Source organism: Neomonachus schauinslandi, chromosome 8 (genome assembly GCF_002201575.2).
Source record: "Neomonachus schauinslandi chromosome 8, ASM220157v2, whole genome shotgun sequence".
In the NCBI taxonomy this organism is placed as follows: Eukaryota; Metazoa; Chordata; class Mammalia; order Carnivora; family Phocidae; genus Neomonachus; species Neomonachus schauinslandi.
The window spans coordinates 135,999,965-136,026,501 of NC_058410.1; the positions used below are offsets into that span (position 1 = coordinate 135,999,965).

At 41.3% G+C, this 26,537-nt stretch overlaps 1 protein-coding gene across 2 annotated transcripts in view; it reads right to left on the bottom strand.

Moving 5' to 3' along the window:
• Positions 1 to 26,537, bottom strand: part of NUP153 (nucleoporin 153) — a 77,358-nt gene that overhangs the window by 1,581 nt on the left and 49,240 nt on the right. Inside the window, exons 12-22 of one of the 2 annotated variants that reach the window (XM_044917363.1) lie at positions 25,670 to 25,807; positions 24,806 to 24,904; positions 23,724 to 23,808; positions 21,566 to 21,574; positions 18,411 to 18,530; positions 15,458 to 16,075; positions 12,521 to 12,715; positions 8,551 to 9,435; positions 5,886 to 6,227; positions 4,962 to 5,234; positions 235 to 406 (exon numbers count right to left, since the gene is read on the bottom strand). In XM_044917363.1, coding sequence (XP_044773298.1) covers positions 235 to 406; positions 4,962 to 5,234; positions 5,886 to 6,227; positions 8,551 to 9,435; positions 12,521 to 12,715; positions 15,458 to 16,075; positions 18,411 to 18,530; positions 21,566 to 21,574; positions 23,724 to 23,808; positions 24,806 to 24,904; positions 25,670 to 25,807 — 2,936 coding nt within the window. Of the gene's footprint in view, positions 1 to 234; positions 407 to 4,961; positions 5,235 to 5,885; positions 6,228 to 8,550; positions 9,436 to 12,520; positions 12,716 to 15,457; positions 16,076 to 18,410; positions 18,531 to 21,565; positions 21,575 to 23,717; positions 23,809 to 24,805; positions 24,905 to 25,669; positions 25,808 to 26,537 lie in introns of both variants that reach the window. The other variant, XM_044917364.1, reaches the window with a different exon arrangement.

The window sequence follows — 26,537 nt, forward strand, 5'->3', positions numbered from 1 at the left end:
CGGGGGGGGGGGGGCACCGTGGACGTAAACTCAGGCCGTCAGTGCGCATGCGCGCCCCAGCGGCCGCCGCGCCGAAGCCCGGCTCCTGCACAACTGCGCTGCGGGCAAGCGACGGGGGGGGGGGCACATACGGGTCTCGGCCCAGCTACACCGCACCCCTCGGGGACGAAAGCAGAACGCGGTCGCAGTCCGGCGCGCGCGCGCAGCCCCACCGTGCCGGAGCCCCCGTCTCACCCCACTGTAAATGCCGCCGCAGGCTGCGGAAACGGGAAGCCCCCGGAGCCCGAAGGCTGCGCCGAGGCCGCAGCGGGGCTCGGATTCGCCCCGAACGTGAATACTCCCGACGGGCTGGTGCTCGTGAAGTTGAAATTGGTGGTGCTGCCGCTGCCGAACTGGAAAACCGAACCTGTGGTAGTTAAAGCAGAAAAACTTCACGACGGGCAAGAGGGCAGTTTTTCTAGTAAGCACTCTGACCTTTACGTACAAAAACGGGGGACGGATTAAGCTCTCTTATAATCATTTAATATAAAGAAAGTTAAAACGAAGAATTTTCTCCACTGACACACACAACATACTTAAAAAAACACCCTTGGACAAGTGACCCAACTTACCCATGACCAAGGAGGAAAGGGCAGAAGAGACTTCCGGTTCAAAATAGTGGAATCAACACACACATTTAGTGCTAACTTCAAAAATTATGTTAAAATAATAGTAAAGGGATTTTTACAAAGCTGGGGGAAAGAGGAGACAACAACAACAAAATGGAGACGCTGGGAAGCTGACTGGAACCAAGTACTAAGCTAGCAGCAGGGAAAGCATAGACGCAGTTCCATTTACACTCAACATACCCAAAGGCTTGGGTGCCAGGGCCCTCTGGAAGGGAGAATGAAGGTGTGACTATAAAAAAAAAAAAAAAAAAAGAGGAGGAGGAGGAGGATGGGAGAGTATCTGTGTAAGAAGCAGGTACCCAGATCACTCCCTCCCCAGTACCAAACAAGATGATAATTCCCTACCCCAACAGAACAGAACATCAGTCTCTGGAGGGGTCTCTGAACTAGGGGATCACACACAAAGGCAAGGGCATCCTATCAAAACTAGAAGGATTAAAAGTAAGTTGATGTAATGAGCACGGACAGCTGCAGCCTTCCTCCCTGACTCGGCTCCCAGAGCATGGGCAATCAGAAGTAGGAGTACCCTCCAGGCACGATGGGAATGGGAATAACCTCTGGGGAACCTGACCTTCTAGAAGGAAACACCTACTGATACTAACATCCATGTCCTCCCAAGCAAGCAGGCCCGTCAGACAAACCTACAGTGAGATTCAAGATCTACGAGCCTATCCATGCACAAAGAATTATCAAGTGGTACTTCGGTGTCCCATGCTCATAAAATTATGAGTTGAATAGGAAAAAATATTTGCAAACCATATATCTGATAAAGAGCTGATATCCAAAATATATTAACTTCTACAACTTGATAGTCAAAAAAACCAAATAACCTGATTTAAAAATGGACAAAGGACTTGACCAGACATTTCTCCAAAGATGAATAAACAGCCAACAGACACATGAAAGGATGCTCAACATCACTCATCGGGCACATGCAAATCAGAACCACAATGAGGTGCCACCTCACACCTGTTAGAAGGGCTAAAATCAGACAAGAGATAACAGGTCGGCGAGCACGTGAAGAAAGGGAACCCTGCGCTCTGTTGGTGGGAATGCAAACTGGTACAACTGGAAACTAGTATGGAGGTGCCTCAAAAAAATTAAAAATAGAAATACCCTATGATCCAGCAATCCCATTCTAGGTATTTCTCCAAAAGATTTGAAATCAGGATCTCGAAGAGATATGTGGACTCTCGAGTTCACCGCAGCATTATTTATAACAGCCAAGATGTGGACACAACCTAAATGTCCACTGACAGATGAAGAGATGAAAACAACGTATATCACACACAATGGAATACTATTCAGCCTTTAAAAAAAATATGCAAAAACATGAATGAATCTAGAGGACATCATGCTAAGTGAAATAAGCCAGTCACAGGACAAATACTGCAGAATTTCTCTTATATGAGAAACCTAAAATAGCCAAACCATAGAAGCGGAGAGAAGAAGGGCGGCTGCAGGTGTGTGTGTGTGTGAGAGAGAGAGAGAGAGAGAGAGAGAAATGAAAGGAATGGAGAGGTGCTCTTCAACGGGTGTGAAGTGTAGTTACACAAGATGAGGGAGTGCTAGCAATCAGCAGTACAACAGGGCGCCTGTAGTTAACAACACTGTATTATACACTTAATTTGCTGAAAGGATGGATCTCATGTTAATTCTTACAATTAAAAAAAAAAAAAAACAACTGTGAGTAGATAGCCAAGAAGCACCAAACATCTGAGGAAAGTATTTCATAAACACCAAGACCCAAACAATAATAGAGAAAAGCAATTTGTAGAGAATGGACTAGAACAATAGCTTAAAGGGGAAAAAACGAAAACCCACACCTCATCATTAATATCCTCAAGAGATCAACAGGTAACAATTCTGAAACAAGAAGAGAAGAATATAAAAAGGACACATCCGCAGAACAAAAAAGAACATTTAAAATTAGCAAAAGTAAAATCTTGACCAAGGGGAAGTAAAAGATAAATGTAAGAAATCTTCCCAGAAAGGACAAAAAGGAAAAAAGAACAGAAGTTAAAGAGTGAGGCCCAAAAATCGTCAAAGAAGTAATTCCAGAAAGTTCCCAAGAATGGACGTTCACAAAAGGACAGACTAAATTCCTCACTGTCAGTGGGTAAAAATGGATCCAGATCAAGGACCATCCTCCTGGTAAGTCAGAACACTGGAGGCAAAAGAAAAGATCCAGTGAGATTCCAGAAAGAATAAATGGGTCCAAAAGCAAAGTTCAAGGAAGACTTCCAGAGCAACTAGGAGGGAGCCAAAAGTCCAGCATGGAGAAATGCTTTCAAAACTATGAAAATTATTTCCAATCTAAATCTGTATTCAACCGAAATCTTACCAAACACAGGCACAGAATAAAGATACTTCCAGAAATGTAAGGTTTCAAAATTTTCTTCCCTGAGGACTTAAGAAACCACTAGAAGATCTGCTCTATCAAAACAAAAGAATAAGAAAGAACAAGACACTGACATCATCCAGGAAAGAGAGGAAGCTAAGGGCAATCCCAAGAGAATGGTAAAAAGTGGTACCAAGACCACAGTTAAATAGCAGGCCTAGAAAGCCCGGTAGAAGGAACAGGTCAGATGATTCTGTGAAAAATTTCCTTCAAGATACTAAATAACAAGCAGCCAATGTATTTGAAAATATTGAGAAGCGATCTCTAAGAAAGGGAGAAGAGCGAAAGTTATAACTAATGATAGGTACAAAGAAATTATTAACAGAGAGGGATCACTGGTGCTGGAGAAAACAGAATTCTGTATAGAAAAGAAAAGCACGCTGTATCACACAGCATCTGCATCCTGGAAACACTCATCTGAGCACACAACGGCCACTCGAGGAGGAGGAGGGAAATGGCACTTGTGTGAAAAGCTACACTCTGCAATTCACGTGCTGAGAAGAATCAATCCTGATTAAAATGGTTAACATACGTCCCAGCAGAAATTCTGCTCCCTGTACTGACAAAATACTAATATCCAGAATACATAAAAATATTCCTGCACATCAGTAAGCAAAAGTGAAACCACCAAACAAAAAAACGGCCAAAAAAAAATCCTTACAGAAACAATTCACAGAAAATGAAATCCAGCAGAATCCAAATATGAGAATCCTCATACAACGTAGTAAGATGTGAATGGGCACAAACCATCAGGACAAGCTTGCATTATTTTCCGAAGTATAAGATATGCATGCACACCTTTTAATTTGGCAAGCCCTCTCCTGGGTGTATACCCTAGAAAAATATGCATGTGTGCCCCAAGGCACATACACAAGAATGAGCAGAGGTGCATTTCCTTTTTTTTTTTTTTTTAATTTTATTTATTTGACAGAGAGAGACACAGCAAGAGAGGGAACACAAGCAGGGGAAGTGGGAGGGAGAAGCAGGCTTCCCGCGGAGCAGGGAGCTCGATGCAGGGCTCGATCCCAGGACCCTGGGATCATGACCTGAGCCAAAGGCAGATGGCTGCCTTTGCTCCACCACCACACTGCTCATTTCTGTCCCATGCTTTTCTATAGGAAGTCATATTTTACAGTTAGAAAAGTATACATCCTACAGTTTTGAGGAAATATATCCTCTTAGTACAATATGATTAGCCATATTAAACACACACACACACACACACACACACGAATGTTCATTTAAATATGCAAGTCAAGCATCATCAAACAAAGTGTCCTGGGCGCCTGGGCAGTTTTGGCCCAGGAGAGAACTGGAGTGGGGGCATAACCTCCTGAAGTAAATCCAGTCACAACGAAGATTAGAAAATGCGGCTGAAATCTAGGCTGGAGTGCTCCAAAACTCAAATGGGGAGAAATGGGACTCAATCGATGCTGCACCTCAAAGAGTAAGAAATAACTACATGTTAATCTCATGCTTTAATGCGCTTCACTGTATGAAAATTGGGAATGTTGTTTCTAGGGAAGTCCAAGCATGTACTTTTCTATTCCAAGTACAAGAGACATTTAAAGAAATAAGACAGGGGGCACCTGGGTGGCTCAGTCAGTTAAGCCTCTGCCCTGGGCTCAGGGATGGAGCCCCGGGTCAGACTCCCTGCTCAGCGGGGAGTCTGCTTCTCCCTCTCCCTCTGCCGCTCCCCCTGCTTGTGTGCGCTCTCTCTCTCTCAAATATACAAATCTTAAAAAAATAATAAAATAAAAAATAAAGAAATAAGACATAGGCATGGTTTTAAAATTCAGAAACATGCTATCTGCAGACAAGCAGACGCTAGGGACAGACACCAGGCTACTTGCAGACAAGCAGACCCTGGGTACAGAGCAGGGCACACTCACCGGAACTCGGAGCTGCCGCAGAGCCAAACGCAGACTGCCTGGGCTGCGGTCCGAATGCAGGAGGCTGGCTACTGCTTGACACAGTCCCAAAGGTAGGCGGTGCAGGCTGAGAAGCCGCAGAAAACAGCGCTGCTGCCGAGGACAGAGCTCCAAAGCCCGGGGGATTAGGCTGGCTGGCACCTTGACTCTGTCCAAATGTCGGAGTTTGGTTAACCCCAAATGCTGGACTGGCAGATGGTGCTGAAGGCCCAGTGCCAAATACAAAGGAGGATCCTAGAGGCCCAGAGAAACACTGATGTCACTTAATAGCTACCATGAGATAATCCTCAAGAAACATCTATAAACTCGGCAGCAAACTTCAAGCTTCTTTTCGGACACTTACCTTGCTGAACAGATCCCATCAAGGCAAGGTTTGAATATTAAGAATATAATTCTCTCCATTATTTAGTGAAACCATATAGAATTCACATCAACAAAATGGTCTATTAGCAAAAATCCCCACCTTCGCAGCGAGATTTTTTCAGGTAGAGGGACTGATCTAAGAAGACACGCGATCTCTCATCAGATGATCTACCACACAGCAGAGACCAGCTAGTGTTGTCCTCATGTACATGCTACATACTGGGGACGCGTGTCGAATGAAACACTCCCCAGTTTCTGGTTAACAACCTAACATCTCAAAAAGAACACTTGGAAAAACTAAAGATGTCACTGAGACTAGAGAAATTCCTCCCAAGAGTTAATTATGTTAAACCGAACCCAATATACACGATTCCACGCAGTGAACGGTTACAACATCCCGGGTAAAGCCGGCCTAGTTGGCGCCGGGCCGTTCTCTGGTCACCTGCTACGTCGCCTGCAGAGAGAGGCCAGAATTCCAGCCCGTCCAGCTAGCACACGCACGTTCTTCCTTTGTCACCGTACCTGCAGAGCTGGATGTGGTCGTAGCTCCGAAGCTGAAGCCGGAGGCCGCGGTGCTGTTGCTGCCGGCTCCCGGCCCAAAGACGAACGGGGTGACGGCCGCGCTCGACGTGGTCGCTGGTTTGCTCTCTGGAGAAAACAGCAAAGACTGAGGTGCGCCCGATTCGGCCGAGTTCCCGAAGGCAGAGCTGGCCCCGGGGTTGCTGGCCTGTCCGAACACAAAGGCGGGCCCGGGCGCGCTGGAGGCGGCGGGGCTTCGGAACACGGCCCCCGCGGCGGCCGGCACACTGCCCGTGGGAGCGCCGCTGCTCAGGAAGGCGAACGCCGGCTTCGCTGCCCCTGGATCTGCAGACACGAACGACGGGACACACAAGACCTCTGAGCGCAAGCAACCACACAGCACTCTCTGCTACGCTGCAGTCTAGTCATTCGTGAGAACACAGAATCCTCACGTCTTGTTAAATACATTCATTCAGCACACGGACGTGTTCTATCACATTTTGATGTGAGCCAATATATCCATCTTTTCTTTTATGGCATCTTAGATCAGGCCAACTTTCAGCATTCAGATTAATAAGAATAAAAAGCATCCCTCAATCCCACACATCAAACTGGACCTACGTCTGGGTAACTGTTCAGATAGCGGGAGACCGCTCGCCTCTCGAGTTTGCGACCGACGTTAGCAGGGTCCTAGTCCCCCCGACTGCTTCACTGGCTGCCCAGTGCAGCCTCCACGCACTCATGTGCAACTCCACGTTTAGGACATGGTAAATTTCCACATCCATGTGCATCTGTTCCCTCTACAGTTACTGTTCCTAGACTGTTGAATTACCGTGGCTTCGCAGTTCAGTCTGACGTTAGCGGACTGAACCTGTTTGTGTGCCTGCCCCTCCCTGCAAAACTGCTGGGGCATTTGCCCTTCCAGGTGCATTTTAAAATGAGCTTAGCTTGTCACACCCCACAAAAGTTCCTCTCGAAACGGAAACGGAGGCTTCCAGCTCTGGAAGGCATCAGTCACAGGACAAAAGGCCCGGCCCCGGGAAGACCGTCTGCAGGGCCGTCCTGGCGCCGTGTGGGGACAGAGGGAGCGACCCCGGCAGCAGGGCCAGCGGGTCACATGCAGCCACGCGATTGCTACGCTGCATGCCTGAAACTAGTGATGGGTGTGTCAACCACACTCAACTAGACACAAACCTGAGATGATGCTGGGGGCGCTGGGAGGGAGAACACGCTCACTCAGGAACAGGTATGAAAGAGGTCATTTGTCCAGCTATTTCTTGCTGATTTAGAGGAAAGCTACTGGTTTTTATACGGTGAGCCTGAAACCACCCACCTTCCTGAAGACACTTTTTTTTTTTTTTTAACCATCCCAATGTCGTCTCAGTTCCAATACGGTCTCTAGACAGGCTGCTCGCGGTATGGTATGGGCGTTAGTTTGATTTACAGAAAGTGGAGCACGCTGGCTCACTTTCAAGTTGGTTAACGGGAGGTTAAGAGTGTCTGTTTCAATGGAAAGAGTATAGTGATACCATGATTACATTTGATTAGACCCAATCTTATTTTTTATTCCTTTCCAAATCGTATATAATTTAGTATTTATTTTCTTATTTGGAGGGTGTTTTGAATGTCCAGACAACGGACAAAAAAACATCCACTGAATTCCATTCTTTTTTTTTTTTTTAAGGTTAATTTTTCATTTCGTGTTTCCAATGTATTATTTTGAAGTATTCGTGGGTGTTCTATTTGTTTGCCTGTCTGAAAACATCTCTATTTTGAATTCAGCTGGATATAAAATTGTAGGATCAAGACCATTTTCACTTTGAGGACACTGCTCTACTGTTTCAAGCACAAATTCAAAGTCTGATGGCAACCAGCTTTCCCTCTCTGAAAGCATTCAGGATTTTGGCTTTGGTGTCCTAAAATCTCACTGGTCTTTGCCAGTGAGTAGGCCATTTCCATTTTTAAGGCCAGGGTCTTTCTCTGCACGTTGGAAATGGTCTTCTGTCACCACTTTGACATTTCGTCCGTCCTGCTCTCATCTGCTACGCGCCCCTCCTGCGATGGCACTCGTGAGCTAGCAGGACTCCGTCTCCCTGCACTTTTGCACCAGGCTCTGGGAAATCCCAGTTCACCAATCTATGTTTTTTCTGCTCCTCAACCCACATAATGATTTTATTTCACCAACCACATTTTTAAGTTTTTTAAATGCTTTCATTTTTCCTTCAGGATATTAGTTTTCATAATTGCCTCTGTTTCAGGGACTAGTTATATTTGTTGTCTATGCTCCTTAAATGCCTGATGATGACTGGTTAGCTCTACTTGTGAATGAAGGCCTGTACATAAAGACTGAGTTAGAAAATATTTCATGAGCTTACGAAGGCAGGCCTATTCTCCTGAATAGTATGCCAATTCCAACTGTCAGAGCTCAAACAGAAGGGAGAAGCATGGACAGATGTGCAACCCTGTGGGCTTGCCATCAGAGCTGTAGAAAACACCATCACCTCACGGGGGTTTGGAGCAGTGAAAACTGAAAATCCTATGTCCTTTCCAGAGAGTTGTTACAGGTCTCTCTCAACTCTGTTCAGTGTAAACCATTCCCTGACCTGCTGCATTTGTCCACAGATCGGAGACGCCTTGTTTCAAAGAAAAAAAAAGTTTTAATACTTACCAGCCGTAGTATTGGTTGGAGTTCCAAACGTGAAAGTGGCTTTTGTTGGCTGCTCCGATTCCTTCTCAGATGGTTTTGCCATACTGAAACTAAAGGTGGACTTTGAAGAACTCTCATCTTTGGTTTGCTCTGAATTTCCAAAGGAAAACACTGATTGACACTTTGGCTCTTCATTGTCAGCTTTCTTCCCAAACACTAGAGAAGTAGAAGTGACCGGCTCTTGCTGTTTCTCTTCTGTCCTTCCCAACACAAACAATGAGGCAGACGGCAGAGGGGCGGGTTCTATGCTGCCAAAAGTGAACCCTCCTTTGGCGGCAGGCATTTCTTCTTTTTTGGCTTCTGACGTCTTACATGTGAAAGGAGCCACTGAAACACTCTTGGTTTCTAGGGCTCCAAAGCTGAAGCTGCTCTTGTTCTCCGAGGTCACTGCGGTGTTAGTAGCAGCAGGTGTGGGGTTAATAACACCAGTACCAAAGCTGAAGCCTGCAGATGAAGATTTAGGTAGTTCCTCTTTCTTCTCTTGCTGCCCAAGATTGGACACCCCAAACTGAAATGGAGCTAACGAAGCTGTAGTACTTAAACCCGAAGGAAGTCCAAACTTAAAATCATTCTCATTCTTACTGTCTTTTTTAGCTTCTTCAGATTTAGACTCAGACGAAACTCCAAATTTAAAATCTCCTATTGGTTTAGGAAATTTAAAGCCTTCACTCATGGAGTTTGGAGACTCAGAATCTGAAGACACGCCTATTTTGAAGCCTCCCTGATCTCCAAACTTAAAATTTCCAGTGCTTGTTAAAGTCTGAGAAGGCCCCGAAGAGGATGATGGGATACCAAACTTGAAGGATGAGGCTGCGGGGTTCGAAGACGAGGAAGATGTGCCAAAGCCTTCAGAACATAAAAGACACCACACAAAGACACTGAATTAATGTTATCCTCTCAAACAAAATGTACCCCTGAAGAACAAAGAGACAAAGGAATAACTCTGGAGGGGTGCCTGGGTGGCTCAGTCGGGGAAGCGTCTACCTTCTTAGCTCAGGTCATGATCCTGGGGTCCTGGGATCGAGCCCTGCATCAGGCTCCCTGATCAGCAGGGAGCCTGCTTCTCCCTCTCCCTGCCGCGCCCCCTGCTTGTGCTCTCTCTCTCTCCCAAATAAGTAAATAAAACCTAAAAAGGAATAACTCTGGAAAGCCTACTTTGAAGAGCGTTAGCCACGTCCGTGACCGTGAAGTAGCAGCCCAACGTTCGGCAGGAGCACTCCACCTCACTCCTTCCAACTACCCTCATAAGCCGTTTTCGGTCCATGACACTGGCAGAGATCAAGCAAACCTCATAAAGCAGTGTTGGTGAGGAGTCTAGGACTAACAGACACTTTATACATGACACATAGATGTGTAAATTAGCACACAATTTTGGAAGGCAACTGTCAGTATTTACTAAAAATCACAAACACATGTATCCTTTGACCCAGCAATTCTACAGCTAAGTCTTTTTTTTTTTTTAATTTTTTTTTTTTTTTTTAAAGAAAAGCAGACGGCCACAGGTAGTCATTTGGATGCATCTGGAGTCTTGCAAGTTTGACTACCCTCCGTTCTTCTACGAATGGACCTTGAGAGTTTGTCTGGAGGTTCTAGCAGGGGAGCGCAGCTACTCGTACACCCCTGACCAGAGAAGGGCCCTCCTCTGCCTGGGAAGGCCGTCCTCTTCGACCAGAGCACGCAGTTTCGGGAGGGACATACGTGGAGCCGTGAGCAAGGAAGGGGACACCCACCTGGCCAGCCAGATCAGGGTAATCTGCCCTGGTGACCAGTGGGGTGAAGAGAGGTCGCAGCCAGATCGCCCTCACACCCTAAGTCTTTATTTTACTGTAAAGTAAAATAAAATAAAAAAACTTTAAAGATAAACTCACAGACAAGCAAAATGCCATATGCAATCCCAGGCAGCTGTAAATGAAGAACAAAGATGTGTCCAAGCTAGCCACGGTAAAATCAAGGGGGCAAAAAGGCAGTAGGATATACAACATTTTCTAATAAAATAGAGGGAAACAAGAATATACAGGTAAGAGTATATTTGCTTATCATGTTCATAAAAAAAGCTCTATTCTAAGTTCTAAGAAACTAACCACAGTTCTTCCCTCTGGTGGGGGAAGAAGGATGGAAAATGAACCAATGGGGACAAGAGATACACTTTTCACTATGAATCCTGTCATAATTAGAGTTTGAAATCTTGTGAATAAAGTTCATTATCAAACACTAAAAAAAAAATCTTTAGCATCAAAGTACCAGAAGAACTGTGTGAGCAGAAGCAGTACTTAAAAAGACAAACAATACTATGTTGACAAGATCAAAGTCTTGGTTTCATAATGCTTTTCTGTAGCTGAGTAAACTAGAAATGAACAGGCATCACTGGAGTGCCGAGATATTTATCCTTTACCCTGCTTACCCACGTATAAAGACAAATGACAGCCACGCTTTAAAAGCCCTCTTACCTTCAAATTTCCCCCCCTTTAATGATGACCCATTCCTTTCTTTCCCTAAGAAACGTAACTGAAAAATTATCAGAATCACAGGAGCAAACAGTATTCTGCATGGTCTGTAAATACATTAAGTGATATTAGACAGAAAGCTAAAACTGAAGGGGCTAAAGACAGTAATTAACTCATTATCACCTCTGCCTCAAAGGCTCAGATTTGAAGGTATGGTGATTATAGCACAATAGGGAGACAACACGGAAAAAGGATCACAAGGTTAACAGCTACACAACGACCTCAAGTGGACTGGAAAGTAGTGATCTAAGACACCCAAATGCAGTGTTTGGGGTTTTATTTATTTATTTATTTTATCTATTTGAGAGAGAGACTGAGCACGAGCACCTGGAGGGGCAGAGAGAGAGAGAGAGAGACGGAGGGAGGGAGAATCTCAAACTCCATGTTGAGTGCGGAGCCCAACATGGGGCTAGATCTCACCACCCTGAGCAAAACCAAGCATCACTCAACCGACTGAGCCACCCAGGCACCTCAAATGCAATGTTTTTCAAACCAGTTGTGTCCCTTTAGCCATGTAATTAATTTAGTGGGTTGCAACCAGCATTTTTCTTCTAAAATGAAAAAGAACAGAAATAGGGTAACTTAAACATACTAAAGTATTGGTTTGTGATACTTTTTGTTCAATCATAGAGACAAATACCCTGTGCATGTGATAGGTCACAATGCAAAAGTTTACTGATTGGTTTCCAGTCAAAAGAGTCTGAAAGCCACTAGTCTAAGACATGGTTACAAGCTGATAAAGCTCGGCATTCTTTCTTTAGTGCCCTCACGGTCTCACCTTTGAGACCTCCTCCCTTACCGATTAAAATCTTTCTTACCTCTCCCTGACTGTTCCTTCAGATCTAAAATTTCTGCTCTTTCCCAGATTGATCAACCTTTTGACTGAAACGTACCTCATATGAAATACTAAGTCATAAAGGACTATGAAGACTTGAAAAATCTGGCCTCCAGCGACAGTTTAGCAAAAATTGTTTTTAGAGATTCTTCCTTTGTATTTATGAAACAAAATTATTAAGAGAGTTCTTTTTCTGGGACATTCTCTGGGAAACCAAAGCCCAAATCTAGCTTACTTACAATAAGGTTCTCAGGGCATAAATTCCCAGTCAGATTAAGAGTCAGGAAATTCATCTAGATGCCAAACGTTTGTTAACAGTTAGAAACAAGTTATCTGCAACTCTCTCAGACTCAACACAAGATAGAATAGTCCCTTGCCAGCTGAAGAAAAAAAAAAAAAAAAAAAACACCTCGCTGCTGACCAGGAAATCACCCATCTTTATAGTAACTCAGATGTGAGCTAACAGTGTCCAGAACGAGATCTCATTTTACGTGAATTTTCAATAGAGAACAAACAATTTAAAAACTGAAGCTGTTTGCGAATATTTCACTTTAAAATGGCAGTACAAGGAGGCACTGCCCCAATGCCTTACCTTTAAACTCAGATTCTGTGCCTGGCTTTGCGCTTTTGCACGCCACACATTTGGTAGCATCTGCTTTATTCTGTACCAGGCACACATCACAGTCCCAGCTGCCCTCGGGTTTCTTGAACTTGTCTAACCCCAGGCAGCTTCCAGAAGACAGAGAGGCGGGGACAGTGCTGCTACCTGAAGCAGGTACTGAACTTCCTAAAAAACAGCAAGGAAACACATACAAATTCTAATTCACATTATGTCAATATCTTAAGGCATCACTAAGTCTAAACGTTCAATTAGTGTTTCCTATTAAGACAGATAAAGTGCCAGAAATATCAACTTTACACTGTTAAAAACAGTATAGACAGCTCAGATTTCTTTTAATCTTACAAACAAGCAGCTCACACTCACCTTGCCTAGTGATGAGCTCTCTCTTAACCCGAAGTTTGAATAATCATGGTTTAATAAAAAAAACACATGCTCAGAAATCAGAGACTAAAAGACTAAAATGTTCTTAAGAATCTTTATCAAATCTCTTCAAACAGGACAGCATTTTAAAATCCAAGATATAAATTATAGGCAATATCCTAACACATAAAATACATAGCCACAGACCACGTTAATTGCAAGATTTCAAAGCCCAGCTCTGCCTTTGAAATGATCATTTTTGCACAAAAGTTCATGGCAGTGGTTAACAGACATTTATTAAGTACCATAATATACCATGGTTCTAAGGACATAAAGATGAATGAAATGCTGCTTAACTTCTAGAAGTGCTAATGGTCTAAAAAGGGGAAAGTAAAACATAAATGCATAGTAGCACCATCACCAAGATGGAAAGTGATAAATGAGAATAGAACGAAGAGCTGACTGTGGGGCAGGAGAAGAACGGATTCACAGAGATGCCATTTAAATCTGCCAAGTTTGTGGGGAGCAGAGGGGGCACGGGAAGGACAGCTCCACGAAGCCGTCACGAAGTAAGTGTGTGACGAGGGGAGCCATTCATTCCGGTATCCCTACCCGTTGTCCACCTGTCGCCTCTCCCAGCCACCTGGTGTCTGTTCTACCGTTAGGTTCTCCTCCATCTTGCCAAGAAAACTGCTCCCCGAGGCTCCATCTTCGGTCCACTGTCCTCACAAGTCTCACCACCACCAAAACCGCTTCCTCTGCGCTTTCCTCCCCAGCCGGCCAGCGTGGCTACATGCCTCCTCCTCCCTCACATGTTCTCCTAGCGGTGTCGTTCCCTTTTTCTGAGCCTCCTACTGCTACCCTGTGTCAAGCGGCCCTCGGCTCTTGCTGGATTAAGTCTTCTTCCTGAGACCTCCGCTCTTGTTCCCCGAAGTCCATTCTTCTAAGAAACAACCAGTGCCACACAGTTTTGGGTTTTCCTCTCTGGTTCCTCCTTTACAAGATTAATTGTTCCAAAGTTTCATTCCTGCCACTCCCTGAAGTTAACAGAGCTCAGTTTTAGGCCATCTCCTCTATTCCCACGACTCCCTCACTTTACATCACCTCTCCTCCCATGCCTTATTTGAAAACTATAGCCTACTGATGCCCAAATTTGTATTTCCAGCCCAGAGCGCCCATTATAGGATATCCAAAGACCTTGCATGTATGTGTCAACTTCCCAGCTTCAAATCCACAGGGCGTCAACTGTACATTATTCAACATCCTGATTTGACTCCATTAGTATCCGTAGCCATTACCTTTGCCCACAGCACTACTGATACAATTTCCTCATGTGTCCTCTGGTCTCCCTTCAACTTTTGCTGTCTTCAAATCTACCCTCCAAAAAGCCACGAAGCAATTTGTCAAACATACAAATTGTACTGTATCACTCCTCTGCTTAAAATGATGGTTCATCATTGACAGGATGAAGTCGGATTTCTTTAATAAACGTATGAGCTTCCTTTATGTGTGGCTAACAATTTACTTCCTAACTTTTCTTCTCCTAATCAACTCAATTAATTCTAGTTTCTTGTACGATCAAAAACTTGCCTTTTTTGGGGGTGGGTGGGTGGGTGGAGGAGGAATGCCAGATGGAAAAAGAAAAGTTATTTCAGAATGAAGATTCTGGAATCTTATTCTTGTGGAGATGTCCAGTAAGAACTAGGAATATGGCTCACCCCTTGTGTTCAGACATAGAGTATACGCTAACAAATCAAGAACTTTCCGTTGCAGACCTAAAACTACATATCCATGAATAATGCAATAAAAGAGGAAGTATAATTCCCAGGGTATTCATAAAAGGTTTTATTTAGCACCCATGTTACCATATATCTATACCAAATAATTCTATAATATTATTACAAAAACAGCAAAGAGTCATTTCCAGTTGTGAATCTCAGTAACTTTTTCAAATTTGAACAGAGAAACAGGAAAAACTCAAACCTGACTCCATTTTTCTCACTGCCACGTTAGAATTTTTCCATTAATGATTCAGTAATTTACTATCATGGCAATATCTCCGGCAGAGAGCACATAGGTATCACCATTAATATTCGGCCACAGCCTTTTCATAAAGCAGTATTGTCTACCCCTTAGTGAAACCTTTTCTGGAAATGACCATGTGCTATCCTCATTTCTAAGAGGAAAAGAGACGAAGTGGTATTTTGTTCTGGAGAACAGTTTGAGAAAGACTGTCCCTTCTAAGATCTTTCAGCATCTGTACTAGTCATCTTTGAAAACGATCGTGAAGAGCGAAAAGTTTCTGATAAAAATGTACGTAAAGAAAGAGGTACAAGTATATATTGGGCTGTTTAATGCACCGCCTCAGATAACATGGAGATCCAGTACCACGCAAGTCATTTTACCTCAAGACGGCTTAGAAAAATTAAGATGTATGAGGAAATGCTCATCCTGCCACATTACATTGAGGTGGTTCTTAGTAGACAATAAATTTAAATGTCCTACTAAAATAATGAACAAAATTTTCCCAAAGAGCCATACACGTACCTGGTTTCTCAGACACACAGGACACACATTTACTGTCTTCTCCATTATTAAAAACACAGCACACTGGACACTCCCAAGATCCCACGGGCCTTTTAAACTGATCTGCAAACCCTAAGGCGGCCGTGGTCACAGTGCAGGTGGCAGATGAAGCAGCCATAGTCACAGCGCTCTCTGAAGCCGAAGGCAACGTAAGGACTCGCTTAACACCAGTCCCAGGCTTCGGCGTTTCACAAGCCACGCATTTTATCGCCTCGGGTTTATTCTGCACTAAGCAGGTATCACAATCCCAAGTGCCTACTGCTGGTTTAAATTTGTCTCCGAAACCTGTCCCTGACGCGGGAAGAGTTGATTTGTCACTTTTACTTGGTACTCCAATTCCAGTTTGTTTAGCAGTCTCTTTTGGCGGCAGTTTTGTTGCTTGACAGGCTATGCACTTGCTGTCTGTAACTTTGTTCTGGAGTAGACAAGTATCACACTGCCACAATGGTCTGGCTTTTAAACTTTCCCCAAACCCGATGCCACTAGAAGAAAAGCTACTTATTGCTGGTCTTGTATAAACAACTGGGCTTGTGGTAGTAGGCTGAGCAGCAAGAGAATCTGCCTTTGGTGACGTGAAACCTATAATGAGGGAAAGAGGAGAGTGTAAGCAAAAAAAAAGTACGGAAAGCTTTCTAATCAGAACATGATCTGATATGCTATTACTAGGAGAACACATACTTACACACATTTATGCAGTTACTAAAATCCAATGTGGACTACTTAGAGTTTTGGGGTTTTTTTTACCTAAGCAATATTTATTAATCACATAATTAATAAGTGACACTTTGGTCCTAGTTAAAATTCTACAAAAGAGGTTTTGTTTATAGTACATTACTTTCTTCCTCTAGGAGTTTCTACTTACTGTAATTCAACCACTATCTAATTTGAGGCTTTAACTGGTAGTAATTTACCGACATACACCACTGTCATCAGTGTTTGCCACACTCTGCCTCGCCGCAACCCCAACGTACAGTATATTCATAGCCTTCCTCCCTGAACTATTTTTGCTTTCAGGTGTTCCCTTGGCTAAGCCAAATGTCTTCAACATCTATAATCTTTCAATTTTGTCCAGTTATAATCCACTATTGTGGTATCCTCTACTTTCAGTAAAAATCAGCAGAGCTGCATAGGTATGCATATTGGACAGATATCCCTCCCAAAGTATAGTGAAGTTGTAAGGACTGGTTTTAATTATACAAAGCACATACAGAACTTTAAAATGGTAATGGTTCAATGAGAAATATGATGAAAAATTCCAACAGAGATGAACCAAACCATCTGGTAAGGCCTAGAAATACAGAAAGGAAGACCCAGTCTACCCTAGTGGAGGATGAGCTCATGCTACTCAAAGATGCCATGGAACGTTACCAAACCCTAATTCAAACAAATTGCCTCAAGTAGTTCTCCAATATAATCACAGAACGTTTCACATTGTAAATATACCTTTTTTGTAACCACTAAAGGTGTACTTAAGACAATTAAGGTATTCACACAGAATCATGGAGTAATAGGAGTTGAAAAAAGTCTCTGTACTACCAAAACTGCTGTCATTGAATTCAATCGATTCACTCCAACTTTACTCATGGGAATGACCTTCCAATCCTTTACTTTGGACCAATTAACCTTTTTTTACATATACGAACAAACTCAGTGACCTGTTTTTCCAGCTTTTAACACAAAAGGAAAATAAAATTGGAGGGTAAGAAGATACAGAAGACTGTATTTAGAGATCTTCTAGGGCTACAATTAATCCAACCTCGAGCTAGTTTTAGCAAAAAGGCAAAACCCACATACTTCAGTTACTCCCACTGGTCTAAAATGTACTATCTTTTTAATGATTAATTTGAGTCACTAAGTTTGGTGCAATTTTAACAGTAACCATCTTAAGGTGTTACAGATTTCTTTTCCTTCCCCTTTCACAGGTTTTCCTAATTTTCCTCAAAAGAACATAGGACTCCTCCAAGTTCTTGCTATTTAAAGAAAACTGAACGGGAGGAGGCCTCGGCATCATGAATGCAGAGTATAACTTAAATGAAGATCAGTCGATCCTCTCTACGATGCCTCTCTACGACTCAGTTAATTCTAGCCCAGGCGCTCTGGAGCTCTGCCCCAAGTGTGTCAAATTGTCTAAGTTACTGGGACTCCTGGAGGCAGTATACTCATCTCTAAAATGAGAAAGCCAGACCAAAGAAACCTAATCCTCCTAAATCTTGTTGTAGAAGACAACCTTATCTGGAAATTCTTACTCAATTAGACATGAACATGTCTATCTGCTCAATAAATCTAAATTCTCTCTGAGCAACCATATCACCTTATATACACTTTTACATTCCTATAGCAGACCTCACAATCGCAGTTGTAGCTGTCCTCTGATTTTCAAACTGAAAACTTACTATTTGTGTACTTCTAGTCACTGCCTTCAAGTTATTTCTATGAGCTCTCAAACCTTGTTTCAAGCGAGCACTGTCCCTTGCATATACCTATGTTAGAATCAGCAAATGTTGTCTTTCATTGCCCAGTTCTTTCTGAGAACAAAGCAGTTCAACATTCTCATAGAGAAAGATATGTCCAAGTATATCATCAGGTTTATTTACATTTTTTTTTTTCCAAATTGGCCTGTCTCTACTAAAAAGCAATTCATTTTCTCCTACTACACTTTCCTCTTTTTCTCCTGCTATACTTGCCTCTTAAGAGATTTCGTATTAGGACAGTCCTTGAATTCCAAAGAAGGAGAGTTTCTAAGATATTTACTCCAAAAGAATTACATCTGACAATGTCTATTTTCAAGTCAATTCCCTATCAAACTAGCCATAATTTTTTAAAAACCTAAAGTATACCACAGTTGATATTCAAATAGGACCACGAATTTGTAATTAAGATTTTAGAGTATTTTCAAAGGCAACTGTTATCTTACCGGGGCTTTTGAGAACATCTAGGACACTTCCTTCTTTCAGGGTTTTTGCAGGTCTAAAAGGGCCCTCACAATCTTCATCTGGCCTCTTCTTACAGCTTGTACTATTCACTGCACTGATATCTTGAGCTGCAATTTTTTTTTAATTATAAAAGACATTATGCCAAGAAAAAGCACTGGATGGAGTTAAATGTATTAAAAGATCTTTCAAAGCCAATTTGGACCAACGTCTAAAATATCATGAAAAAGTCACTGTAATTCAAAGATAATGAACAAATTTACTTAAAAGTACAGGGTTAACCATTATAAGAAAGTAGAGATACAATTTCCCATTCTGTACACTGTACATTTTTCTCCTCCAAAAGGGCAAAAAGTATAAACTATAATTCTTACCCAATGAATTAACTGGTAATTAAGAAAATCAAACTGAAACACTGGAGAGGATATGGCAACTGAAGCTCACAAACTGCATGAAATGTGTTTCTGATTACACAACAATTTACAATATTGATCAAAAAAACCTTAACAATAAATTCCCAACTGAGCCAGTTACTTCATTTCTAGAAATTCATCCTATGATTGAAAGTATCCCTCAGTTTTCAGATGCCTGGGTGGCTCAGTTGGTTAAGCGGCTGCCTTCAGCTCAGGTCATGATCCCAGGGTCCTGGGATCAAGTCCCACATCGGGCTCCTGGCTCGGCAGGGAGTCTGCTTCTCCCTCTGCCTCTTCACTCTGCTCATGCTCTCGCTCTCTCTCTCAAATAAATAAATAAAATCTTAAAAAAAAAAAAGAAAGTATCCTTCAGTTTTCATACTGAAAACCTGGATGATAGATGCTCACTAAGGGACTGACAATATCAATCACAGAATCCATGCTGTGCAGCCACAAAAATGATCCTTAAATGCACAGTTACAGGTAAAGACTTTAGAAATAGAAAGTCCAGAAGATTTTGAATAATACATCAAAAGAGTAATGGTGGCTGCTAGTGATGACTGACTTTTATTTATTGCTTCTTCTTTTTAGGTTTCCTAAACTTTCCAAGATAAACATATCCTTATACTTAAAATAAGAAATCTGTATTTTCAGTATGATAATAGCTGTGTGGTTCCATTTCTAAACGAGAAGGTTTTTACAGATGAAGTAAATTCAATACAACCTAATAGGTGTGTTTCTATGCATGGGAGAGGAAGGCGGAATGAGAGAAAAGGAAATAAAATTGGTCATAAAATGCTAAGCACTGGGGCACCTGGGTGGCTCAGTGGTTAAGTGTCTGCCTTCGGCTCAGGTCATGATCCCAGGGTCCTGGGATTGAGCCCCACCTCGGGCTCCCTGCTCCGCGGGAAGCCTGCTTCTCCCTCTCCCACTGCCCCTGCTTGTGTTCCCTCTCTCGCTATGTCTCTCTCTGTCAAATAAGTAAATAAAATCTTTAAAAAAAATAATAAAATAATATAAAATGCTAAGCATTGAAGCTGGGTAAAGAGTACATGAGAATTCAGTCTACTACTTCTGAAAATGTTTGAAATTTTCCATAATAAAATATAAATAACCAGGTTTTTCTGGAGTGTTTGCCAATTTAAAAGGAGTGGGTCAAGTAGTTTCAAAAACTCCTATCTACCCCACACCTCATGTCATAAACAAAAATTAACCCAAAATGGATCAACGATCTAAAATGTGAGAACTGGGGCGTCTGGGTGGCTCAGTCGTTAAGCGTCTGCCTTCGGCTCAGGTCATGATCCCAGGGTCCTGGGATCGAGCCCCACATCGGGCTCCCTGCTCGGTGGGAAGCCTGCTTCTCCCTCTCCCACTCCCCCTGCTGTGTTCCCTTTCTCGCTGTGTCTCTGTCAAATAAATAAATAAAATCTTTAAAAAAATTTTTTTAAAAAGTAAAACGTGAGAACTAAAACCATAAAACTCTTAGAAAACCGAGGAGGTATATTTTCATGACCATGGATTTGGCAATGAATTCTTAGATATGACATCAAAAGCATAAGCAAAGAAAAAAATTGAACACTGCCACATTAAAAACCTTTGTGAATCTAAGGACATTATCAAAAAAGCAAAGACACTCTACTGAATGGGAGAAATTATTTGCAAATCATATATCTGATAAGGATCTAGTATCCAGACTATATAAAAATGCTTACATCTCAGCAACAGAAAGATAAACCAACTTAAAAATGGGCAAAGGACTTGAATAGACATTTCTCCCAAGAAGATAAAGGACCAAGAAGCACATGAAAATATGTTTGACACCATTAGTCATTAGAGAAATGCGAATCAAAACCACAACGGAAGGATCACTTCATACCCACTAGGATGGCTATAAACAAAAAATGAAAAATAAGCATGGTGAGAATGTGGAGAAATTAGAATCCTCATACACTGCTAGTGGGAGTGTGAAAGGAGTCAGAGGCTGAGAAAAACAGCTTTGTGGTTCCTCAAAAAATTACACACAGAACTACCATTTGGCCATTTCTAGATATATATCCCAGAGCACTGAAACTAGTATTCGAACAAATACATGTACATGAATATTCATACCAGCACTATGCACAACAGCAAAAAGCTGCAAACAGCCCAAATGTCCGTCAATGGATGAACAGAAAAACGACCGCATATCCATACAATGGAATATCATTCAGCCATAAAAAGAGTGAAGTACTGAGGCACCTAGCTGGCTCAGTCGGTAGAGCACGGGACTCTTAAACTCAAGATCATGAGTTTAAGCCCCGTGCTGGGCATGGAGCCTACTTAAAATAAGAAACAAATAGTAAATTTTTAAAAAATAAATAAAGAAAAAAAAGGGAGTGAAGTACTGATACATACTGTAACATGCACGAACCATGAAAAACAGTAAGTAAAAGAAGCTAGATACAAAAAGTCACACTGTATGATTCCGGAATAGGTACACGCACAGAAACAAAACAGTGACTGGTGGTTGCCAGGACCTGGGGGAGGAGAAATGCGGAAGGACTGTTTAGCAGGTACTCGACTCCTCTGCAGGAAGGGGGACAGAACTGTTCTGGAACTAAACAGACTGTGGTGGCTATACAGCACAGTGAGCACTAAGCACCACTGAGTTTGTTCCCTCTGAAATGATTCGTTTTGCCTTACATCTGTTTCATCTCGGTAACAAAAATATACAAGAAACAAAACACTGTGCCCACCTCTTATAATAACTGTGTCAAAACAAAACATGTGGGACACCTGGGTGGCTCAGTCGGTGAAGCGTCTGCCTTTGGCTCAGGTCCTGATCCCAGGGTCCTGGGTTGAGCCACGCATCGGGCTCCCTGCTCAGAGGGGAACCTGCTTCTCTCTCTCCTCCCTACTTGTGCTCTCTGCCGCTCTCTCTCTCTCAAATAAATAAAATCTTCAAAAAAAAAAAAAAAAAGCAAAATAAAACATACTTGTAGCACTTTGTCATGGTCTATCCTCCTTTAGAATCAAAACTGAGGGGTGCCTGGGTGGCTCAGTCGTTAAGCGTCTGCCTTCAGCTCAGGTCATGATCCCAGGATCCTGGGATCAAGCCCCGCATCGGGCTCCCTGCTCAGCGGGAAGCCTGCTTCTCCCTCTCCCACTCCCCCTTGCTTGTGTTCCCTCTCTTGCTGTGTCTCTCTCTGTCAAATAAATAAAAATCTTAAAAAAAAAGAATCAAAACTGACATGCTTTTAGTAACTTAAGGTAAATTTTAAAGATACCCTGCAGTGTACTCAAATTGATGGAAAAAGAAGATAATGGAAAAATTAGCTCCTGCCACCAAGTAATTAATCATGACTTACACATTTTCAATCAACTTCTTAACAATAGAAGTGGTGAGAATCATTCTCACAATTCTATGTATGCCACTCCTAAAAAATGCCTTAAAAATCTGGGTAATATCCACAGATGTGATGAACACAAAAGTTCTTTTAACAAATTACTGCTCATCCAGTTACCATTAGTAATGCATTAATAAAAACTGGGAAGGATTTTCATGCCTTTCTTCATAACCAGGCATGAAAATGGTAATTGGCAGAAGTTTATTCCTCTATGAATTCATAGTAACATTAAAGAAAAAAATCTTGTGATAAAAAGTACACCTGAAACGTGCTTGTTACTTCTTTCTCCTACATAAGGCTGTTTTAATCAATAAAAAACATGACTACAAACATACCAAATTCTTATTTTGTGCCACTCTCATAGTCTATACTCTTATCTTCTGGCTCAACCAAAGCTAGAACATTTAGCCTCTATGTCCTAGCTCTTTGGTTTTTGTTGTTATTTTTTACTCTATCCCTTGAGGGAGGTTCTAGGTTTTTTTTTTTTGGTGGGGGGGGGGGGTTGTGGTTTGTTTGTTTGTTTTTTAATTCCAACACTGATAAAAAAAACAAAACAAAACTGAGATAGTCAAACACTTCTGGAGAGGGCAAAAGAACTTAACTGATATCTCAGCCTATAAAACCCAACTCCCACCCACACCCCCCCCCACCTCAATGGACATTGCTGTCAATCCATGACACCCAGGTCACCCCATTTAAAATCACTCAATGTCTTCCTACTACATTCAGATTAAAATCCAATTCTTTAGTGCAACATTCAAGAATTTTTAGAATTTAAAGCTACTTTTTAACTTCATGACAAATTACCTACAGATTTCAAAGAATATCATGTTTTCTCTCTAATTCTTATACCCTTGCATTTGCTGTTTATCTTTTGAGTAAAATGCCCTTGCTCAAAAATTCTTGACCTGAGTAACTTAGCCCAGATGATTCTCCACTTCCTAAACAGCAAACACTTGAAAGAAAACCACCACTATCAGAACAAAATGCTAGGATTTCATTATCTGATGACTCATTTCTTTCCCTCAATTACACCCATTCCTTGAGTTCAGAAATTATGTACTACTATCGGCAGAGGCCCTTACACATAAAAATGTTTGTGAACTGAACACTAAACCTAGAGATGGAGTGCACTGCAATTATAACTTCACCTCAATAACAATGTAGACAACCCTTTAATCTCTTATGAGATTTCATTTATAATAAACTGTCACCTTATTTTAATTAAACAAAGACGACGAATATATGTGCTGCCATGACTATCCCTGTCATAATCAAATTGTAACATTTCCATTTAGTGAGCTAAGTATTTCTGAGAACACAGACTAAAAATACTGTCAAGGATTGATATTAGCTCCTATTTGCTTTTTAGAGCTAATTTCATTCAAATAAGAGCATTTACAAGAATTGCTATAGATTAAAGAATGTGAAATACTAATCTAATGTAATGCAACTATTTTTATGTGAAAACTTGTGAGAAATTTTCACTTACCTGAACTACTACTTGTAATTGGTTCTGAAATACTACTACAGCCAGAAAGTTCTGCTGTTTTTGCAACAGGCACACTGAATGTAAATCCAATCTGTAAAGAAAAAAAATGTATCCTTTAAGAGTCTATTTAGTTTTAAATGAGTATCAAATAGCTTTTTCCTATTCCAAGTAAAAAAAAAAAATACACTGAATTTCATGTATTCCAGGTTTTCATATTTTATAATCTCTAAAATTGATGCTTCTTGGAATGAATGGTATGTCCTATCAAATAGCATTTTACATTTCTTAGGCATTTTTTCATTCAAAGCAGTACATAAAATAATTACGTGCTCCTAAAGCTCTTTTCTGGATTTCTAAATACCACTTTCTAATAAAAAGTATGGGACTTTATTGACAATGGGCAGGTTTCAGGCATGCAGGAGGGAAATTACAAAATGATCTGGAATATCCATCTGTGACAGAAAACAAGAGCACAGTGAAAAAGAGAAGGCAACATGTAAAATTGATATACATGCCAAAGATGCATGGGATAACTTTAACATTAACCTTATTCTCCCCAAAATATTTAACTATAAAGAAACAAATACATTCTCTGAGGCATAAAAACCCAAAACTTCTCCAGATTAAAGGCAATTCAAGAAACATGTTAACCAAATGCAATGCCATTTAGTTGATTAGGTCTTGATCTTAACTGGATGTAGGCCCAAGAGAAACAAAATAGTAATTAAAGGACAGTCTAGGGCAATGGGGAAATCTGAATATGGCCTACATTATTATTATATCATGTTAAATTTCATGGATATGATAACTGTACTGCAGGTATGCAGAGGAATGTCCTTTTTCTTAGGGGACATATGGATGTAAGGGTATCAAGAGATTTGTATCTTAACTTTCAAATGGTCATGAGAAAATATATATGCTTATATGTATATATAGGTAGTGGAAAATAAACAGGTGTTCACTCATTCAAGTTTTCTGTACACTGAAATTCTTTTAAGTTGAAAGAAAAACAATGCTATTTCTTACCACCAATGACATCTTGGTTTTGATAAAAAATAAATCTGAAACATTCCTTGCTTGCTACTTACAGATGATGGAGGTAGTACATCTGCCTCAGTAGATTTTACAATCGGAGATGAAAATCGGAACATGGGGCTGCCAGTGCTGTTTGGAGAGGTCATTTGTACCTGGTTTTCCAAATTATTACAATATTAAAAACTTTTTAGAAAAAGAAATTGACAATAAAACAGACCTTAATTTAAGCAAATTAATCATTTCAAAGAAGCCAAACACAATTTCCTTTTAGATTTAAAAATCACTTGTTAAGGGGCGCCTGGCTGGCTCAGTCAGTTGAGCATGTGACACTTGATCTTGGGGTTCTAAGTCCAGGCCCACGTTGGGCATAGAGATTACTTAAAAATAAAATCTTTAAAAAATAAATAAATAAAAATAAAGATCAATTGCTAAATTGTAAACTTCTGAAAAATAAACTGTAAACTGCCATAAAATCTGGCTTCTCCTTGGGAGAGGAGTATACTCTATCTCAGAGGTGAGTATCTGTCTAAAGGAGAAACATATCATCTATAAGAATACATTCAGAAAAAGTAAAAGCCAGGGTGAAAGCATAAAACAGGAGCAGTTAATCCTACCTGAGATATAAAAACAATACCCCATTCTCACCAAAAAAAAAGCATCTTAATCAGAAACAATGTTTGGAAACAAACTTACAATCATCAGTCTCTAAGGCACTGAATCAGAATTAAAGAGCACTCCATTATAATGTATCCCTTTATAATGTACATTTAAAAAAGGAAAACACCGTTTCCATTTTTTCTCTTCTTATTCTGAGTTATTAAGTCCCATAGTGGGAACTTATCACTGCTTTCAACAGAGTATTAGATTTTTTTAAATAAAGAACAAAAATCACCTCTATTTGTACAATGGTTCTGTACCTTGTTTGTTAATGATTGCGAAGGACTAATGGGTGATGGAGAGGACGTTGTGATCACAGAGGAACTAAAATTGAAGGTAGGCAGGGAAGAACTGGTGATGGGTAGAGAGATTTTCGGCAATACTGGTACTTCCATTTCCTAAAACACAACATGTTTCATAATGATAGATATCATCTTTCATGTCACTGTTCTATCCCTACTTATTTTCAGGAAGAACTGCTACAGTTACAGGTAAACTAAGGATAGGGCAAAGGTAACACCATACTGTGTTAACAGTGTGGGCTCTTGAATCAAAAGAATTGAAAAGATCTGAAACCCAGCTTTGTCACCAGACACGGTGGCTTTGTGAACCTAACTGCCCTCAGTACCAGTTTCTTAATGGCTGAAAATGAGAAAAAGAAAAAAAAAAAGCACACCACAGTTGTGGTATTAATATAAAACACAAAGTTATATATGGGCTCAGCATATAGAACAAGCATTTAATAAATACCAGTACTGGTGAGTTTGGTGAAATGCCTTGGTTTTTTTATTCCAATATAGCAAAGACCACCCCAAGTCTCAACCCAGGTTAAGGGCAAACAAAGAGAGTTCCACTTCTACTAATGGAATAGTTTGTTATCTGACCAATGACCTGACAGATAACAATTATAAACTCTGAACAGAAGAGAAAGAAACAACCATCTGAAAACACTGGAGAGCAACCAGAAGTAAGCAGGAACTATAGAGATAAAAAAAACGCTTGGAAGAAGAGGGGCACTGAGTGAGTTTCCTGTACTCTGTGAGTTGGTGCCCCTGCTAGTTGAAATTCTGAGAGAAAACAACAAATCTGTTCACGGAGGAATCAGAGGACGGACTAAGTGACCACAGC